The 18,579-nt window shown below is 36.1% G+C and overlaps 4 protein-coding genes across 6 annotated transcripts; 1 reads left to right on the forward strand and 3 right to left on the reverse strand.

Annotated features, from left to right (window-relative positions):
- Window positions 1-1,326: 1,326 nt before the first annotated feature.
- Window positions 1,327-5,201, reverse strand: LOC18044664 (chromo domain-containing protein LHP1). Its single transcript, XM_006437274.2, has 6 exons — window positions 4,650-5,201; window positions 4,475-4,500; window positions 4,276-4,362; window positions 2,947-3,699; window positions 1,720-1,780; window positions 1,327-1,588 (listed from the first exon to the last, which is right to left on the reverse strand). The coding sequence occupies exons 1-6, from the start codon at window positions 5,001-5,003 to the stop codon at window positions 1,544-1,546; spliced, it is 1,326 nt and encodes a 441-aa protein (XP_006437337.1). The 5' UTR covers window positions 5,004-5,201; the 3' UTR covers window positions 1,327-1,543.
- A 1,074-nt stretch (window positions 5,202-6,275) lies between these two features.
- On the reverse strand, window positions 6,276-10,804 carry LOC18044665 (RNA polymerase sigma factor sigB). Of its 2 annotated transcripts, none has more exons than XM_006437275.2 (7): window positions 10,386-10,804; window positions 9,652-9,842; window positions 8,470-9,072; window positions 7,562-7,792; window positions 7,245-7,385; window positions 6,897-7,097; window positions 6,276-6,813 (listed from the first exon to the last, which is right to left on the reverse strand). In XM_006437275.2, exons 1-7 carry the CDS (start codon window positions 10,549-10,551, stop codon window positions 6,529-6,531), a joined length of 1,818 nt encoding a protein of 605 aa, XP_006437338.1. In that variant the 5' UTR covers window positions 10,552-10,804; the 3' UTR covers window positions 6,276-6,528. The 2 variants fall into 2 exon arrangements, with proteins under 2 accessions (XP_006437338.1, XP_024042450.1); XM_024186682.1 differs by having other exon boundaries at window positions 10,357-10,475.
- A 1,115-nt stretch (window positions 10,805-11,919) lies between these two features.
- On the forward strand, window positions 11,920-14,420 carry LOC18044666 (upstream activation factor subunit UAF30). Its single transcript, XM_006437276.2, has 2 exons — window positions 11,920-12,356; window positions 13,928-14,420. The coding sequence occupies exons 1-2, from the start codon at window positions 12,069-12,071 to the stop codon at window positions 14,051-14,053; spliced, it is 414 nt and encodes a 137-aa protein (XP_006437339.1). The 5' UTR covers window positions 11,920-12,068; the 3' UTR covers window positions 14,054-14,420.
- A 1,391-nt stretch (window positions 14,421-15,811) lies between these two features.
- On the reverse strand, window positions 15,812-18,522 carry LOC18044667. Of its 2 annotated transcripts, none has more exons than XM_006437278.2 (6): window positions 18,363-18,522; window positions 18,027-18,252; window positions 17,719-17,833; window positions 17,247-17,369; window positions 16,201-16,372; window positions 15,812-16,096 (listed from the first exon to the last, which is right to left on the reverse strand). In XM_006437278.2, the coding sequence occupies exons 1-6, from the start codon at window positions 18,465-18,467 to the stop codon at window positions 15,911-15,913; spliced, it is 927 nt and encodes a 308-aa protein (XP_006437341.1). In that variant the 5' UTR covers window positions 18,468-18,522; the 3' UTR covers window positions 15,812-15,910. The 2 variants fall into 2 exon arrangements, with proteins under 2 accessions (XP_006437341.1, XP_006437340.1); XM_006437277.2 differs by having other exon boundaries at window positions 15,858-16,099.
- Between the last annotated feature and the right edge of the window lie 57 nt (window positions 18,523-18,579).

An 18,579-nucleotide genomic window follows, 5' to 3' on the forward strand; every position in this document is an offset into this window, starting at 1 on the left:
CTTTTTGAAATGTCAGTTTCCATCTAATTATTTACACATTCTTCACGACATCCTACATAATAAGGAAATAAAAAATCTTTTTTTTTTTTTTTTTGCAAATAACCATGAAACTTACTGCAGAAACACCACAAGTTTCTTCTTGATCAGGCAGCAACATTCTGATGACCACGAGATCTCACATAAGATGATATAGAACTAAGAAGAGCAAAATAAGAAGTAATGATCCAAAACCAAACCCATCAGAATCAAATCCAGAACTGCTGCTCTGCTGAAATGTCGGAGAAGACGAAAATCGAAGAGTTGGAAAGGAACTAGAAAGCAAGTGTACAAGCACCAGCATTGAAAGCAGCAGTAGCAACACCATAAAGGTGCCACTGCCTTCTTCCCATGTTTGAAATGGTAGCAAAACATATTCCAAGAGGGATAGTAGGGTAGGACCAAAGATCACAAACCCTAAAACCCCCACCATTACAGACGGCACCACTGGTGATGGCCCTCGGCTTCTCATCTCTATCTATTCTCCTCTCTAGCCCTCACTGATGCACCACCTCAGGAGTTAATAAAGAGAATACTGTTGCAGGCTGAGATGACTTTCAAAAACATTGTGATTCTTTAGTCTTTGGATTTATAATTTTATATGGTTAGTTAACCTATGGCAACTTCCTTACCTAATCTTATTTAATCATCTGTATTTTTCACGTCATAGAGGTTGGCTTGAAGTCCAACTACAAAGAACTTTCATTATAAAAAGCAATGAAAAAAACCTCAATGATTATCTAGAAAAACCCGCAATGAAGCATGAAAACTTAGCACCTATTTGTTTACTTAAGAGTTAATTGCTTGAATATTAATGAAAATGACATCTCTTGTCTTGGATGCCATCAATAAACATAGAATATTCATACATGATAATGATGATGGCAATAAATAAATAACAAGGAGGATGAGGTCAAGATTAGGAATATCAACCATGGGCAGACATATGTGGAGATGAATTAGTTTGGCAGAAACAGCCATACAGAATCCCCAAGAACAAGAAAATGAACATCATCATCATCAAAGGGCTCAGATAACTCATGAAGAATCCTAAAATCGGTTGATGGCTAATCAATAAAAGGTTCAATATTCATACCGAAAGTTCATAGAAGTCAGTGTGTAAAATAGCTATAAAAAGTAACAGAGTGCAATGAAGAACAGGTTAATGCCTTAGGGAAAGAAAGGAGACCTACAATGAAGGTAAGTATCATTGAAAATGGAAAGTTTGTAAACTAGGTATACTACTAGAGTTACTGAAGGTTTTCTAACCATATCAATTTTAAATATTCAAATAAGCATTTTACTCTTAGGCAGAGAAATTAGATACTAATCATACAAAAAGACAAGAGAGGGAGAGGTAATATTACAATCACTAAGTTTTTTGTCATCTGAACAAGAAAAACTGTGATTCTAACCTAACCGGCCTCTTACCACTACAGAATTACAGCACTGTATACAACCAAAGCGACAAAAGATGACTGAATTCTCCTATGAAACTCCCTTCTAATCACTGTGTACTGTACTTGAGATGTTGCTCGTAGAAGTTGATTAACTGGCATTGAAAAGAAAAAGATAGTTATCAACGACGGTTCAAAATTGACAACTTACAGTAAGCATCAGATCTTGAACCCATTACAATGTAGACAAGTAAGAAAGGAACAAATCACATAATAAGATAATTACCAGAAGTGGATTATTAGCCTTGAGATACTTGTTATCCACCATTACTTCTTTTCCATCAGACCTATGAACGAGGCAACCAAATAAGAACAAATAAGAACAATATCTTTCATCTGGATGAAACTTCAAGAAACATGCAATCATGCACTAAATATTGTTGTTTTGAAAGCCCAATCATTCCTCTCTTGAAACAAGTTTCATGGTAGACAAGATTTTAACACCCTTCAAATGACAAAGATTGACCAAAAACTGTCAAAACCATATCCAACTGATAACATTTACTAACCATAATGGAAATAACTCAATAGTAGTACCACAATGAGAAAAACATACCACAAACCTTTCTAACAAGCAAAAAACATAAATAAAAGATAAATACAATCGCCAATTCGTTTTGTTCATATAATAGTAGCTATATTGTTATTTCCTAGACCAATTATTTTATCTAAGATACTACAAAACTACTCTCAAATGAGCACACCTAGTACTTTGTGAATGATATAACCTCAAAATATATTCAAAGTTAACATGTCTCAACCGTAACCACCAACTTGTGCTTTCTAAAGGCAGCAAATAAAAGCAGCCACCAAGTCTCCAATGGACTCAATCTTGTATAGCTTAAATAAATAACTGATTTAAAGATTTAGTGCCACCCATCAACTTCATATATAGATAGCCAAGCTTCCAATTTTATCACTGGAAATAGAAAAGAAATCAATGAAAACTTCCTATTTACCCTACACACTATCCTCCAAAAATTGTCCTTCCCGCCACCAATTAACCACAATCCCTTACACAACAGAACTATAACGTCTGAATACTCATGTCATCAACCAACCCACCTAAATAATATAAACACTTTCTTCTAATAAAATAGACGCTCTTCACTTTCGGAAAAAACAATAAAATAAAATAGGCACTCTTCAAGATCCACACCAATTCCCTTCCAGCAAAGGCCTCTGCAGTTTCTTTCTCAGCCACTAAAACAAGAAACAAAATAAGGGCATTGAAAAGGAGCATTGCACAACAAGGTTCTTTAGCACATGAAAGGAAGTTCAACATTACAATTTGTGGCACTTTCTAGCTAAAGCACTCAAAAGAAAACCCTTGAAGACTGGTGAAAATTTTGGTTACTATTAACCCAACATCTTTAACTTAAAAGCATAAGCTAAAAGGAAAAATTATTTTGAACACACAAAAGGAAAAAGAATTTGGAGCCTGACGACACACCTGACCGCCATAAAGGTCACCACCACATCCTGCATGTTATCTGATACAGAAGCTGAGAAGTCTATTGGTTTGAGTATTTTAACAATAGCAGATGCATTTATGGGACCTTCATGCTTACTCTTGTGACTTGAATTTCCTATTCCAAGTTGTTCATCCGCACTATCACAGCCGACAGCAATGCCTGGTGTTGAATCTTGCGTGACAATTACCTTAGTGGAGGCTAAATCTTGTTTAAATCTCTTCACAGAACTGGGCTTCCTTCTCCTAGCTCCTGTGCGTCGGTTACTATGAAGTGGTTCCACTTGATCAGCCTTAGAGAGTCCATTTGTAAGACCATTCCCTTCTGAAACCCTAGCTTCTTGGAAATGTAATGCAAGCTTATCTGCATTGGCCTCATTGTTAGATATCATTCCTTTCAGCTCACTAAGCTTAGGATCATACTCAGCTTCCTCGTTCCTTCCGTCAATTTGTTTTGAACCATTTGCAAGCCTGTTATCATTTGTTTGCTTGGCTGTTCTGAGATTGTTCACATTTCCAACATTCCCTCCTACGTGACCTGAGCCTATAGACTGTGTTGAGGGAGAAAGATCAATAAGGCCTGTGTTAATGAGAGGGTCAGCGGGAAGAGACTGACCAACACCACCAGTTACATAATATGGAGCACTAAAGGTGCGCGCCTGTTTCTTCTTTGGCAGGCTACTAGAACCACCCCCCTTGCGTTTGCGCTTCCTAGAAGATTTACCCGACCGCAAGCTTCAAATCCAGAAGATAAACTATATAAGTGAAAAAAGCATACTCTTTTAAAAAGAAAACTCCAACAACTGATTGACACCCTACACCTCTACTTGATTGCTAAGAAATTTGAGGAACCAAAAGAATGATGAACTTCAAGGTTTTCACATTTATATTTTCCTTCTCTTAGCTCAGAAACAAATGACTGACCATCTAACCCTCAGTTTCGTTGCAGAGAAAAGCCAAGGAAATTTAAGAACAATGACTCTTCAGGTTTGACATCCATTTCCTGTCATTTTTATTAAAAGAACAAAGCAACTGAATTCAGCTCAACCAAGGAAGTAGTTCAAGACTAAAATGATTTAACAACCTGTTAGTTTGAGCAAACTAAGGATATGTTTGAAATTGAGGTGCTGTGACGGTAGAACTGTGACGGTAGAACATAATCACCACTGGTTGAGTATAAATAGGTTGGTACTTGAAAAACATTAACTGCTACATAAGAGTGAGGATTTACCACTTTAGGTGCCCTAAGACTAAAAGAAATGCACAATAATTTTTCACAGCAAACGAAAAGAGAAAAAAAATAACTTTTACCTCTCCTCAAATGCATCAATAACATCCGAACATGACTGCAGATTCTCCAATGGCTCCCAGGTGTTGGCATTTTCTGGCCAGCCACGCCTTCAATTAAAAACAAATTACATTAAAGAAAATCTCAACATTAATCTTGTCATATCAAAAAATAAACAAAAAGAAGCAAAATTTATCATATAATCTAAATTACTCCACTCACCACTTGATAAGATACTGAAGCTGGCCCTGTTTGTTCATAATTAGATAATTTAAATCAGAAACTGACAAACAAATAAACCACAAAAAAAAAAGTTAAACTTGAAAAGTCCGTTTGGTTCCTAAGAAAAACTAGCAAAGAAAAACAGCGAGAAATTTAAAATTAAAATTAAAGTGACCTTGCGAACCCTTTTCCGACGAATGGCTTCGATTTCGAAGAATCCTTCATCAAGCTTCGGCCGCTCTTCTTGAGGCACCGCATCTTCGTCTTCCTCTTCCCCTTCCTCTTCTTCCTCCTCCTCCTCCTCCTCCTCCTCTTCATTATTTTTCTCCTCTCCGACTTTCTCCTTTCCTTTTTCTTTTTCTTTTTCATTTTCTTTTTCTTGCTCTTGATTTTCTTGATACTCGACGTCGATCAAATCAATTGAATCGTAATTGATATTTTCTTGATTTTCAATATCGTCATTCGCCTCCTCGGCATCGTTTAGTGCCGGATTCACCACCTTCCTCTTCCCTCCGCCCTTCACTTTCATTTTCTTTTTTTAATTTTTTTTCTGCTAATTCCTTGCGAATGGAAAAAAATAAATAAAAAACTTTCGAGTTTCTGTTGGCGAAAAATTATTCGGTGAGTTACACACACCGAGTTAGTGAGTGGAAACGGAGGTAGCCTCGCCCTTGCCCTCGCCCTCGTCAGATATGAGGAGCTGAGCTGACAGCTACGCTTGTTTTTTTTTTTTTTTTTTAAAAAATTCAAGTCTCTTTCCAGGTTCTTTTTTTTGCTTTGAAAGGAGGAGGAATTCGGTTTCTGGGTCAGAAATTGACCCGGATCCGGATAAATTGGGTAATTTATTTTGCCTTAAATTTTATTTTTATTTTTTTTATATATAATTTCGTTTGGACATGAGGTTTTGATGTGTGAATCCCGCCACTGTTTCCCTCCAAATCATGCTCGGCTTTTTTATTCTTTTTGGTGGGAATTTTATGAATTTATTAAGAGCGCATGCGAAAGTAGTTTTTTTATGTTGTTAAAATATTTTTAAAATGATTAAAGGCGTATTATTTATTTGCAAAAATTACTTGAAATATTTTTTTTTTTTTGGGGAAATGACGAGTTTTTTTGATACCATCAAATGTTCAAATAATCAAAAACAAAATCAATAAAACCTTATCGGGTGACGTTGCTTTCAACCCAAAAATTCATAAACAACAATATCAAAAGAAACAATAATTCTTAGTTCTTATAAATAACTGATGCTACAATATCTCAAAGCACTTTTTTTTTTAATTTTTCTCCAGTAACATGTAATAAAATTCTCAATTTTGTTATGCTAGAAACAAGTCAAGAACTTCAAAATTCACGGCCTCGGACCATGAAATATTGATTACAAGTTGGGTAACAAAATTTTCGAAAGACCATGAATCAGGGTGGTTCCATAAAATTTATCTATAAAGGAAATATATCAATTAATTAATATTTCATACGGCACATCATTTATTGATAGATGATTCTGCCAACTACATTAATGCTGAATAATTAAGTTAATTTTACTAAATACATAGCAGTAACTCTTTGGTGATGCATCAATTGAGATATAAACAGATATCCAACTCTTAATAATGCAAGTGCATTCAACAATGCTTCAATTTCTATTCTGTTTCATTCTCTGTCGAATGCAATTGCAAAAACAAAAACAGCAGAAACATCACCAAATTTTGAGAATTGAATCAATTTTCAGGAAATTGACGGAACAATTTTTGGAAAAGAATCAAGTTTCAATATGCAAATCAAACCTTAGCAGCGACAAGTTGAATCTTTCAATAGTTAGTTTTTTTAAGCATCTTTTGGTACATCAAAAAAATGAGAAGATGTTAATTGATTAATTCAAAAAAAAAAAAATTCTGTTTCTATTCACAACCATTCTATAGTACTTGAACAAAGGTACATTTTGGTCGCTAGAAAAAGAAAAGGAAAGAAATGAACTATAGATGAATAGCAAGGCACACCTTCTTAATCCTCAAAAGAGCTTAGCTAACTCATTAGAAATTAAATCCCGGATCTCAAGAGGTTATCGCATATTGCATCAAATGTTTTGTTCTCTTCTTGTTCTTTAGCTTACGGAATGCAGAGGACTCAATTTGCCGAATTCTCTCTCTACTCACACCCATCAACTCTCCAATCTCTTGCAACGTCTTCATCCTTCCATCTTCCAGCCCAAACCTCCATCGGACAACCTGCCTTTCCCTTGGATTCAGTGTGTCCAAGACCTTCTCAAGGTCCTCCTTCATAAATTTCTTGATCAGCAGATCCTCTGCAGTTTCTGCTTCTGGATCCGCAATTACTTCCTGTCAAAAGACATAAACCATATGATAAACAGAGGGGGGAAAAAAATTATAAGTGAATCAGACAGATTGAGAATAAAACAGACCGATGGTTTAAGATTTTGGTTAATTCCAAATTTCTGGTCAAGAGATCTCGGAGCTTTAGGGGCGAGTAATACAGCATGGAGCCTCTTCATTGAGAGCCCTGTCGCCTTTGCAACTTCTTCGTTATTAGGATGTCTTCCATTCTCACTATACAACTGTTTTCTAGCTTCCTTCACTCTGTAAGTTGCCTCTACCATGTGAAACTGTGAACCCAAAATAATTTACAAATGAGAGGTGCAAAACATGAAGTATTCAGCATCACAGATGTGTTTCTCAATAAGAATTTTAGAAGACGGTTACAAAGCACTCGGTCAGAGAACAAGAAACTAGAACATTAAAGCAAAACTCACTGGTAATCTAATTGTTCTGGATTGGTCGGAAAGTGACTTGCGAACTGCCTGTTTGATCCACCAATGAGCATAGGTTGAGAACTTGAAACCTTTGGAGGCGTCGAACTTTTCTGCACCTCTAACAAGGCCTCGACATCCTTCCTATAAGTTAATGAGCCATATTTAGATACCGCAAGGCTTGAAGCTAAGAAATTTAGAAAAAATTGCAATCAATTTTTCTTACCAAAGAAAATTACCCCAAAAAAAAAAAGGTCATTTGTTTATTTGTAAAGGAAACCCTTTATTCTTTTAGCTACACGTAATAATGAAGTATATACCTGAACAAGATCTTGGAGATTCATACCAGCCCCTTGATAATTCTTTGCAATTGATATAACAAGTCGTATGTTGCTTGTGATCATCTTGTCTTTGCAAAGAATACCATAGTTCAAGCGCCTCCTTAATTCTCTTTGATCAACTCCAGCTGCAGCAGCCCACTGGGCGAAGGTTGGTGAACCTCCACATCGCTCTGAAAGCACCTCACGTAGCCCTTCCAGTTTCAATAAATCCTGAATCACATCAATCATAGTAGACACATTAGAAATTGAATCAGGAACAAAAACATACATACATAATTTAATCGCAAGATCTTGTTGCTTTTCTTTCCTAGTAAAGTTGGGAGGAAAATAAGCAAGTTTCTTGCTGGCCTCAAATCTCACTCCAATTTGGGCATAAAGTTGCCAAAGAAATGAGTCAAACAGGGGGCCACATAGGAATTGCATGTTTCTGTGATCATAGCCTTCTGTTCGAGCAATCTCGTTAATTGAAATACCAGACAATATGTTTTCACTTCAATGTCATTAGTTACCAGTAACTGTCAAGTATAAATATGACAAAACTGGTACTAGTAGCTCTTATATGCCATACACATACAGATCCAGACGCATCATGACATCTCTTTCATTTTTTTGCTTACCTAATGTCAGCTAGTATCTATCTGGAATGCAATCAACTCTAAAGCATTGAAACAATCACAATCAGCTATGATTAGAGTGTACCAAACAGTGCAATCTCAGGATGGACCAGCTTCATTTTCAAAGGCTTATAAAGTCATTTGTTATATCTAATGGCTTTCATCTGGATAGATTCTTATCACAATAAGGTAAATAACAATTTCTACTAATTAGTAACTCCAAAGGACTTGCTTCCTTCAAAAACATCAAAATAACTAGTATGTATGTCACACCTGTATTCCTGCTGACAACTGCATTTCTTCATTGGCAGTCAGAAGCCTGGAACTACTGGTAGTTGCTCTTAAGTACCTCAAAGGATCAGAGTAGTCTACCTCCTGTACAGAAGGACGCTTTCTCCGGGTAGTAGAACCTGACTTCACAGACATGACATTGGCAGCTGCCTTCTCTGCGGCCCTTGTTCTTCTGGCTTTTCGTTCAGTTTGGCGTCTTGATCTCACAGCTATACTCTGGGAAACCTGTTCCTCCAAAAGCTTAAGTTCTTCATGGGTTGGTTCCAAATCAGCAGATTTATTTAAGGGTTGTTGCTCGGAATATTCTTCTTCAGGTGCAGCTTCAACTATCACGGAATCTCCTATTATACTAGCTCTTTCTCTTTCTGTAAGCTGAGCCCACATGGATGTGCTAGTATCAGCTGACAATGAGATAGCAGGTTTACTCTTCGGTTTTGCAGAGTTGTGATGATTAACCATCAAGGCTGCATCCTTAGCAACCTTCACAGCAGCTCTTGCAAGAGCAACTGCTTCAGCAGAAGCTGCAGCAATTACAGCTTCATCACTAGTAAGAGTTTCTGTAGCTAAACTTGTTCCTAAGTTTTCCTGCAGACGGATAACAAAGATGATATAAATAAAAAACTTGCATACATCAAATCAACAAAACTTATAGCAAGCATCAATGCCTGCAGCTTTTTATGACTGTTCACGTCCACACAATATTTTCTACCTCAGATTACAGGATAACCTCAAAAAGGAAATTTTATCCTTCATTTATACAAGACAGAAAATACGTGATAAAAAACAAAGAAAATTCAAGAGCACAGACGATGTCAAGAGAAGAAAAAGAAATCAAACCAGAAGAGAGTATCTTAAGCTATGCATCATCAGTATGTACACTAGTGCATGCACTTTAAGAAAAAAACACCCTTGAACTCACAACAAAAGCAACCCAAAATATACAAACTAATTAAAAAAGAGAGCAAGTTAACAGTTAATTATCACTTGAGACATTAAAATTTTGCAGTATTCCTAACAAAAATAATCAGACCATCTTTTGGTAAATCACAAAAATTTATCTGCTTGAAAATGTAGCAACATGCTTATAAGAATGGTTTCCAGAAAAATCACCATATAAGACAAAATTTCATGAGTAAGTTTATTGACAAATGGCACAAGTCTCACCTCTGTGGATGGACCAACTGCTCCAAAATATGTCCATTGTCTGTTTGCAGCAACTGCATTTGAATGAGCTTCTAAAGAAGGTAATCTGAGCTTCTCCACATCAAGCACTGTGGTCATTGCTGTTGATGTTGATGGTGATGTAGTGGATAAAACACAATGTGTACGGAAACAGATAGGCTCTTTACTTTTTGCTACAAAATTCGATAAAAGATCCAGAAAAAGAAATTAATTTATATAAAACTCGTGACTCCATACAAAGCATCAGTGAAAATAAATCTTGGTTTATTTTCCCTTCAACAAATTTGATCCCTTTGCCACTAATTTTGGGACATTTCCTAAGAAAAAGCATTATATTTAAAATTTGAAAAACAAATTGAATTTCAGGTAATGAATTCCGTTATGCAATAACAGAGATGTAGACATTGAGAGAACAACACAGCTTGCGGGCATGTGGAAAAAAAAAATCACAGAACAAACAAACCCAATTGAATTCTAATTGAAGACAGGGCACTACTGAGTAAATGCTCTTCTATTTGCACAAAAACAAACACACCCATTTCAGTTCTGATTCAAATGAAGTCATATGTAACTGAATGTCACTCAAAATCCACAAAATAAAAACACAACACAATCCTTAGAAATCCCAATAGAAACAAACCCATTCGAGCGGCATTCATAATGCACATAATCAAATAAAAGAATTACCACGGCGCCAAAAACAGAGAGAGACTCACAGGGGTGAGAAGAATGATGCTGGTGATTGTGGAGAGTTCTGAAATGGATAGAAAAAGTGTCTGGTTGACACTTGAACTGTGGTAGCAGACACGACATGTTCTTATTAAAACTACTAGTACTAATTTGAGTCTCTTTTACTACACCAGCTGCCGCCACATCGATCATCTAGAAAAATTAATACAAAAAAATGAATTGAGAGAAAGGCATTTCTTTCTTTCTTTCTTTCTTTCTTTCTTTATCTCGGTGTTACAAGGAGTTCAAAGCATTTGAGAGCAGCCATGAATGAGAGACGGCCGTGTTCACAGGGAGAGAGAGGAATGGTTTACTGATTGAATGGCGCTGTTGTTGCGATAAAATAAGAGGATAAGGGAGAGAGGTGGCTGCCTGAGAGAACGAGAGACTGATAAGCATTCCTCTTAAGGCCTTTCCCATTTTAACGTTTTATTGTTACTTTATATACAGTCATTAATCCTTTTATTTATTTAAATTATACCCAAAAAAAATAAATGAGAGTTTAATTTTATTTACTCCCCAAAAAATTAATTTATATAGGTTATTTTAATTTGTGGTTCCCCGCTCCCCCCTTCCCCCAAAATAAAGAAATGTCTTGGTTTAGTTTTTATGAAAGTAATATGCATATTTTTCAAAATTAGTCAGTGAGGGTGAAGACAAAATTCAAATTTTTATTTTAAATTTAATACCAGGCTTGCTGGAATAGAGAAAGTTCACCCACTTGGGATTGAGATAAAAAATTCAATTCACTAAGCATAAAGACTTAATCATTTATTCTTAATTGAACTCAGGTAACTACGAACGTAAAGCTCATTCACAACAAAACAAATTATGTTTATGAATAATTTTAAATTTCAAATATTAAATCATATATAATTTCATTAAAAAAAATTAGTATAATGGAATTCGTGCCCTAATTTAAGTAAAAAAACATATAAAAAATTTTTGAATTGTATATACTTATAAGCAAAAAAAAAAAAATTGTATCCTAGCATATTGGTTTAGTTCAGTTTGGGTTTGATTGGAGCAAAATGCCCACTCGCAGTATCAACTAAGTGATTGCTTATTGTACCACCACATTTATAAAATTATCCTAATATATCATAGCGTAGTAGATGTGCTATTGTAATATTGTCTTGGTTGGTGTGAAATTGTTTCCATTTCAGAAAAATAAAAAAAAAAATTAACCATGTTGGAAACTTTTATTCCCTCCCTTTTAATATGGCAAATCCACCATTTTTCAATTTTAAACAATGAAGATAGTAGTAATTAATAGCAAAAAATATGAGTTAAATAGCTTATTATAGAGTTGATAACGTATATTAAGTAGTCATATTAGTATGTATACAAACTTTTAAGATAAAGTTTTTTTTTCCCCTCCTAGGCAAAGCCAAGGGATTTGTTTCGATTCACGTCTTTTATTGAATATCATCCATCTTAAAAATGTGTCACAAATAAATTTTAAAATATCAATTTGCAGAATAATTAAATTTTATAAAAATTTGAAATTCAAATCCTTTCAAAAATAAAATAAAATAAAGATTGAATTCAAAATAGCGCCACCCTCTTAATAAATTCGCCGGGCACCTGCTTGGAGAGTCCGCTCCTTTTCTCACTCGCTCAGTCGGCAGTTCACTCTCAAGCAAACTAACAAATACTTGGTGATCGCAATGTCTTCAGCTGCCGCTAGGGTTTTCAACGGCTGCCGGGCCCTCCTGGCTCCGGCCAAGTCCTCTGCCGCTGCCTCCTCAGCGGCTTCCACTAAAGCGAAATCAAAAACAACGAAGAAACCCAGAGCCAAATCGCCAGTAAAGCGCGGTGCACCAACTCGACCTACTGGAATTTCCAAGGTGAGCCCTGTCTCTCCTGCGCTTGCGAAATTTCTCGGCGCCCCTGAAGCCTCCCGCTCCGACGCCGTCCGTCAGATCTGGGCCCACGTCAAGACCCACAACCTCCAGGTTTGAACCCTAATTTTTGAATTCCATTTTCGGGTAAAATTTCTTGTTACTTTGTTGAACTTTACGAATGAATTGTATTTTTACGTTTCTTTTGTATTTTATATGTGGGTTTTGTTCTTTGTTTGTTTAACAGTGAGATTGTATGTGGGGTGGGTGTGTTCCAGAGTGCGTTTGTAGAAAAGTAATTTTGACTCTAAGAACCGCTGGAAACAAACTCACTTTCTATAAAAGTAAACATGATGTGTGTTTGACTGTTTGGTGCTTTTCTTACTCGAGAATGGCTGTTTGGTATAGTTTTAATCAACTGCTTCTTTAGAAATCACACTTGGTGCTTTTATATCTCTAAAAATGAAACTTTATTTGAAAGCACGCTGGAATGGCGCACTATAGCTGTGGACACTTGTAATTGCCCAACAAGGGATGTCTGGAGAAAGAGATTAATGGTTTCATTTCTAAGTTGTGTAGCTGTTTTTCGTCTTCTGGTTTGGCAAATCTCAATTTATTATATTTGAATTTTGCTGTTCTGTGTTCTGCATGCTTCCAGAAAGAGCATATTAATGTGCCTATAAAAACAAATTTCAGCTTGTGATTGTGCTGGTGTTATCTCTTGAATAAGAAGTGAACTCGTGCATCATATGGGAACTTTTCACAAACATAACTTGTATCGATTTTTTTTTCTTTTATGGGTAATATCATACTCATAAGTATGGATTTCTGTTATACATTTTCTCATTGTCAAAGCTGCATGCATAGTGACTCATCTCTCTTATAAGGTGAGATAGAACTTTGTTGGCATTTGATATGAACTATTTAAGGGTCTCCCCCAATTCTCTCTCTCTCTCAATGGTAGTGTGTTAATTAGGTAAATTTAGTTATAAATTTACTGATACGTAGTAATGACATCCTTACAAGGTGCATCTGCATCATAGGTAGAGAGAACAATGTAAATTTAGGGGTTGCTAGAGATATTGATGCTTGAGTTGTAATTGTAAAAATATATGAAAGAGATGATTGCATTATAGGTATAAACCAACCTGGATGTGTTTTTGTTCTCTTCCTCATTTTTTTTTGGGCTAAGAAACAAAAGATTATGTAAGAACTATATGAGATTATATAAGAACTACACGAGATTTGTAAATTTAGGGATTTCTTCCTCTAGCAATCCTTCATTGCTATTAAAATACATGTTTTAATGAATATATTATATACCCAATGCTTTTGGATTTTGTAACGAATGCATGATTTTGAGGATGGAAACGCGTTTCTCTTTAGTTTAGCCCATGATGAAGTGTTGTTTGTTCTTCCCCCACCACCAGTTTTCTTAAGAACTCTGTCATTCTCTCTCTTGAAGCAGATTCACTTTTGAGAATATTGTTTCTAAATATCCTGCTTCTTTGGGATGTTATGGAGAGAGCTAACGGCTTATTGTTCTTTTGCTTCCAATGTTTTGGTCATACTTATTATTCGATTATACTTTGGATATCATAATGCAATTGAAGCTTCATATTGAGGAGAATTTGCTTTACCATAATTTGGCTAATTGTGTGTATGATGGATACTTTTGGCTGCAGAATCCTGAGAATAAGCGGGAAATCCTCTGTGATGAGAAGCTGAAAGCCATCTTCGAAGGGAAAAATGCTGTTGGATTCCTGGAGATTGGGAAACTGTTGAGCCCCCATTTCGTGAAGACTGCTTGAGTCCTTGACTGCTGATTCTGATAACAAGTACAGGTGTTTGGCTTCAAATTGCTCTCCCAACTCCATGAGGGAGCTCGTCACTTTTCATAACCTTTTGTTGGTGTAATTGCGTTCTTATGTTGATACATGGTTGGTCTCATGGTTGAGTTTGTGACTCTTTTTAAATTGTTTAGGTGGACATGCTGTAAAAATTAGTGAGGGGAAGAAGTTCATACTACCCTGTCTTGGTTTCCCTAATGTCTGTCTGCATTCTCTGTAGTTGTGGGTGTACTTGTCTAGTAATTGCCAAACCGTGTTGTTTCTCATCTCACCTTATTATTATTAGCAGATCATAAACGACAATTGTTGATATGTGCTTTTGGGGGAACTTTTGGAATCTGGAGGTAATTATATGTATATATTTACCCACCGTCTCTTTGTGCAAATGCCAAAAACAGAATGTGGGGAAGAAACTGCTAGCAGATTCTCATTTCACGAATGTGGTTGAAGTTGATGTGATTATTGTTAGTGTCGATGGCAACAGCTGAATCAACATCAATATTTGAAGAGTTCTGAAAGAAGCGGGTGTCCTGAAGATATGCATATAGCACCCGTAAACAGTTCCAGACTCCCAGATGTTATTTACCAAAAAAAAAAATATTCCACCTCTCTGAAGGCAGTTGCAGACTTCAACCTATTGCATTAAATTGAGGTCAAACTTAAGTTTGTTGTGGGCCTATGTTTGATTTGGGCTTAAAATCCTGGGCTCGACCCTCCCGTTTGGGCCAAGTTTCTATCCAACACTATCGTTATATAATCCTGTATTCCTATTCCGCACCAAACTCTTCCCTCTCGGTTATGGATCCTGTTTTTCGCCCTCCATGATGGACAGAAATTGCCACAGTGGTTTCTTCAGCATGAGGTCTTCTGAATCTGATTTGAGTGTTAATATTTGGCTGCCCAAAAATTATAATTTGCTCATTGATTCATTGAAGAATAATTAATATTGCTCACTTTACAATATAAATTGCATACTATTTAAATTTTAAAAAATTTGAAATAAAAATCATTTTCAATCTTTAATTTCTTGGACCATCATGTGGCTTATTCATGTTTCTTCCATCTTTTGTTTTTCGAGAAGGATTTCAAAAGTAACAAAATTTTTGTGAATGCAATGTTGGTGTTAAGGACCGTGGCCACCGCCATCAACTTCAATTGATATTACCTTAAATTAAACTCATGTTTAAAATAATTAATTAAGTAATTAATAATAATGTTAGTGAGCTGAATAAGCTAGCTGCCAGCTTCGCCATTCTTTATGTTATTGCAATAAAATTTCGAGTATTCCTTTATTGATACATATAGTTTGATTCCATAGTTATAACAATAAAATTCAGCTAAACAGCCCCTTTTTAAATATGAGAACAAGGGAAGAACTTCACCATCCATGTAAAATAATACAGCTACAACCTAAATTACTGCTTTAATTATATCCAAAAGAAGAAAGAGCTTGCTAAATGAAGAGTTAGAGTGCTGCTTTCTTTAAAGTTTTGCCCTAAAAAAATTTAATACTAATTAAAAAAAAATCTTTTTGTTTTTAAATATTTGATTCAGATATACGCGTTTTAGAGTTTTTATAGTAAACGTTAAAAAAAAAAAAATCCAATTAGATTATCTTTTCATTGTCTTTTTTTATATTCGTTTCTCATCTTACCTTATTAGCATCAACAGATCATATGATCAGATTCATCTCGACAATTGTTGATATGCTAGAAGAGTAAAGAAAAAAGAAGGTTTAATGGAATCAAAAGATTGTTAAGTGGAACATTTTGCAGTGCATGAATGAATAGCTTTTATGCACTAATATATAAGAAATGACTAGTCGAGGAGGTGGTGTATCCATTTTTCTACAACGGCAGGAGAACCATACCATGGTCTCAATGCATCATCCGAACCAACCGGAGAATGATAAACGCCATCCAGGCTTATGTTGAGTGCCCCCTCCAAATGTGCTGATACTTCCGGCACAACTCCATCACCCCATACATCTGCCTGCCCGCAAACCTGCTACGGTTGAACAGTCATTGGTCTTTCTTTACCCAAGGCGAATGAACACAATGGAACATTTTTTTAATATATAGTTGAGGTGCATTGACGACTGAGTTTACCTGCTTGTATCCCTGTCCAACTATTCGAGCGCGGAATGTGGTTGAAGTTGCTGTTGAGATGGTCTTATTATCAACTGTAGCAACCTCTGAAATTGGTTGGTCGGTGTCAATGGCAACAGTAGAATCAACATCAACATTTGAGTTCCCAAAGAAGCGAGCTCCCTGAATATACCTGTAATTTATAGCAACTATTTTGATTAATAGGTTACAGTTATAATGTTCCAGTTATGAGCAATATCTTTTATCCCTAACAGCTGTCAAACTACAGCACCAAACGCGCCTTTAATCCAAAAGGAAATAGCAATTCATATAGGATCATGAAAATAAATCTAGGACATTGCTTTATTACAGCATGCTTTTGTAATATGTTTAAATTCCGTCTTTGAAAGTCAACCTCTTATGCAGATCGCTTTACATGAGTTGTTTCTTTCTTCCCCACTTTCATTCTATTCTTTTCTATCAAGGATGCATCTACAAGAACATCTTCAGCCACATTTTACTATTTTTGACATACTGTGCTTCCCTAAAGGACTCCATTTCAAGGTAACATATGCCTTATAAGCATCCCTTCATGTTATAAAAATGTAGGAAAAAGAGAAGCCAAGCTTCAAGTTCTAAATAGCTGATGGTATATTACAGCTCAGACTAGAATTAATGAACTCTAAGTCCCTCCTGTCAATACATTGACCAGTTATTGGCGACATATAATTCAGCCACACTGAAGGAAAACTGAAAGAAAAGAAAAGAAAAGAAGGGAAAGAAACAAGAACTATTTAATTTCAGTAAGTAAAGCAGCCACAGTCCCATTTAGAGCTAATCTGACAAGCTTTATTTTGTGTGCATACCATCTGTGAGTTCATAATATGCAATTTCCACAACAAAAACTATTACTGAAAATTCAACATAAATCAGTCACAATAACATAATTTCTTTGGTAGGAATTTATGGTGGACAACAGTTCATTGAAGGAATGTGGAAAACTTTAAAAGAGAATGCATTGTAGAAGCAAGAACGATATGTAACGGGGTCTGATTTTTTTAGTTTACCTCCCTGATATACATACGTATTTCAATTCAGGTGTGTAAACGGCTTTCGAGCATTGTTTCTCAACGTAATTCAGGAGACCCCTTGTTTGATCAATAACCCAGGGCAAACCTTTTGGAGGTGGCCTGGAAAAATTTTTCAGGGAAAAAAATAAGAAAAGAAAAGAAAATGCTGGTGGTTATAGTCATGACGAATAAATTCAATTTAGGTGAGTAAAATTCACATTACTAAAAGCTGAGAATAAATTTGAATGAACTTCTTGCTAGTAGAATAACCCACCAATGTATACTAAAAGTATAAGAGCCGAGCCTATAACCAAGTAGATATGATCCGTTTTGAACTCATGCATGCATGATGGGATGTGACAAAAAATATGAGTGAAAAATTTATCATGCTTAGGCTCATTTTGATGTTTCATAAATAACAAAAATCATTTACAAGAGCATGATTCTAACAATGAAGTTGATAACCTACAGGTGGGGAGTACCAAGGGTCAATAGCAAAGATATATCAGAGGACCCAAATTCTTCCATGTAGACGCGTGCAAGCCATCCTCCTGCGGAGTGACCAATCAGGGATAATTTTCCTCCTATAATAAGAATAAGATCAAACAATACAGGTCTTTAGAAACCAGAATGAAGTAAGCAAAACAAAGCTCAATCTCACGTCACCATCATGATTCTTGAATCTCGATACCTTTCTCTTTCATTTCTCTCAATATCCAAAATGGGCATACCATTTAGGCAATTACTGCCAGAAAAATGAAACAGAACTATTAATACCTGGAGTGAATTCCTTGGCTTTCTGGATGGCGTCATTCATCCTAGAGAAGTACCAGTCAAGAACAGGGCGAGGGCGAAGAGTGGCGCGCCAGTAGTTAGGGTCGACCAAGCCGGCGGCATTTCTCAGCCAATCAAACCTCGACACCTCAGCAACGACAGTGGGAACCCCATAATCTTTGAGTGTCAGCTGCAGCCTCTGGTAGTCTCCAGAATTGTTACCCAGCCCCTGAAAACAGAACAACCTCCATTAAATCATTATCACAGCTAATCATCCTTTTGACTTGAGAGAAAGAGAGGAAGTGGGAGGCTGCGAGCTGAGTAAATACCACCACTTACCGGTAGAATGACGGCGGGGCGGCATTGGAAATGGGAGGTGGCGGGAGAGGAAGAGCAGCAGATGGGCTTCAACTTGAACTTCAACGGTGGCAGAACCAGAGCCATTGTTAGCTGCTGCCTGCTGCCACCAATGCCATTCAACTTCCCTCCATATCTTTGACATAGTAACTAACTTCATATGGACCATCAGTTTTTTTCAGTTTAATTTTTATTTAAA

Source organism: Citrus clementina, unplaced genomic scaffold (assembly GCF_000493195.1).
Source record: "Citrus clementina cultivar Clemenules unplaced genomic scaffold, Citrus_clementina_v1.0 scaffold_4, whole genome shotgun sequence".
Lineage (NCBI taxonomy): Eukaryota > Viridiplantae > Streptophyta > Magnoliopsida > Sapindales > Rutaceae > Citrus > Citrus x clementina.

Coding starts and splice junctions, on each gene's coding strand:
- LOC18044664 (XM_006437274.2), bottom strand. CDS start 5,003: ATGAAAGTGAAGGGCGGAGGGAAGAGGAAGGTGGTGAATCCGGCACTA. Junction 4,501..4,649: donor GTCGGAAAAGGGTTCGCAAG/GTCACTTTAATT, acceptor ATGAACAAACAG/GGCCAGCTTCAGTATCTTAT. Junction 1,781..2,946: donor GTGACCTTTATGGCGGTCAG/GTGTGTCGTCAG, acceptor CCTCGTTCATAG/GTCTGATGGAAAAGAAGTAA.
- LOC18044665 (XM_006437275.2), bottom strand. CDS start 10,551: ATGATCGATGTGGCGGCAGCTGGTGTAGTAAAAGAGACTCAAATTAGT. Junction 9,073..9,651: donor CAGTTGGTCCATCCACAGAG/GTGAGACTTGTG, acceptor ATCCGTCTGCAG/GAAAACTTAGGAACAAGTTT. Junction 7,098..7,244: donor CCAGAACAATTAGATTACCA/GTGAGTTTTGCT, acceptor TTGGGTTCACAG/TTTCACATGGTAGAGGCAAC.
- LOC18044666 (XM_006437276.2), top strand. CDS start 12,069: ATGTCTTCAGCTGCCGCTAGGGTTTTCAACGGCTGCCGGGCCCTCCTG. Junction 12,357..13,927: donor TCAAGACCCACAACCTCCAG/GTTTGAACCCTA, acceptor TTTTGGCTGCAG/AATCCTGAGAATAAGCGGGA.
- LOC18044667 (XM_006437277.2), bottom strand. CDS start 18,467: ATGGCTCTGGTTCTGCCACCGTTGAAGTTCAAGTTGAAGCCCATCTGC. Junction 18,253..18,362: donor GCCCCGCCGTCATTCTACCG/GTAAGTGGTGGT, acceptor TTCTGTTTTCAG/GGGCTGGGTAACAATTCTGG. Junction 16,100..16,200: donor TTGGACAGGGATACAAGCAG/GTAAACTCAGTC, acceptor GTTCAACCGTAG/CAGGTTTGCGGGCAGGCAGA.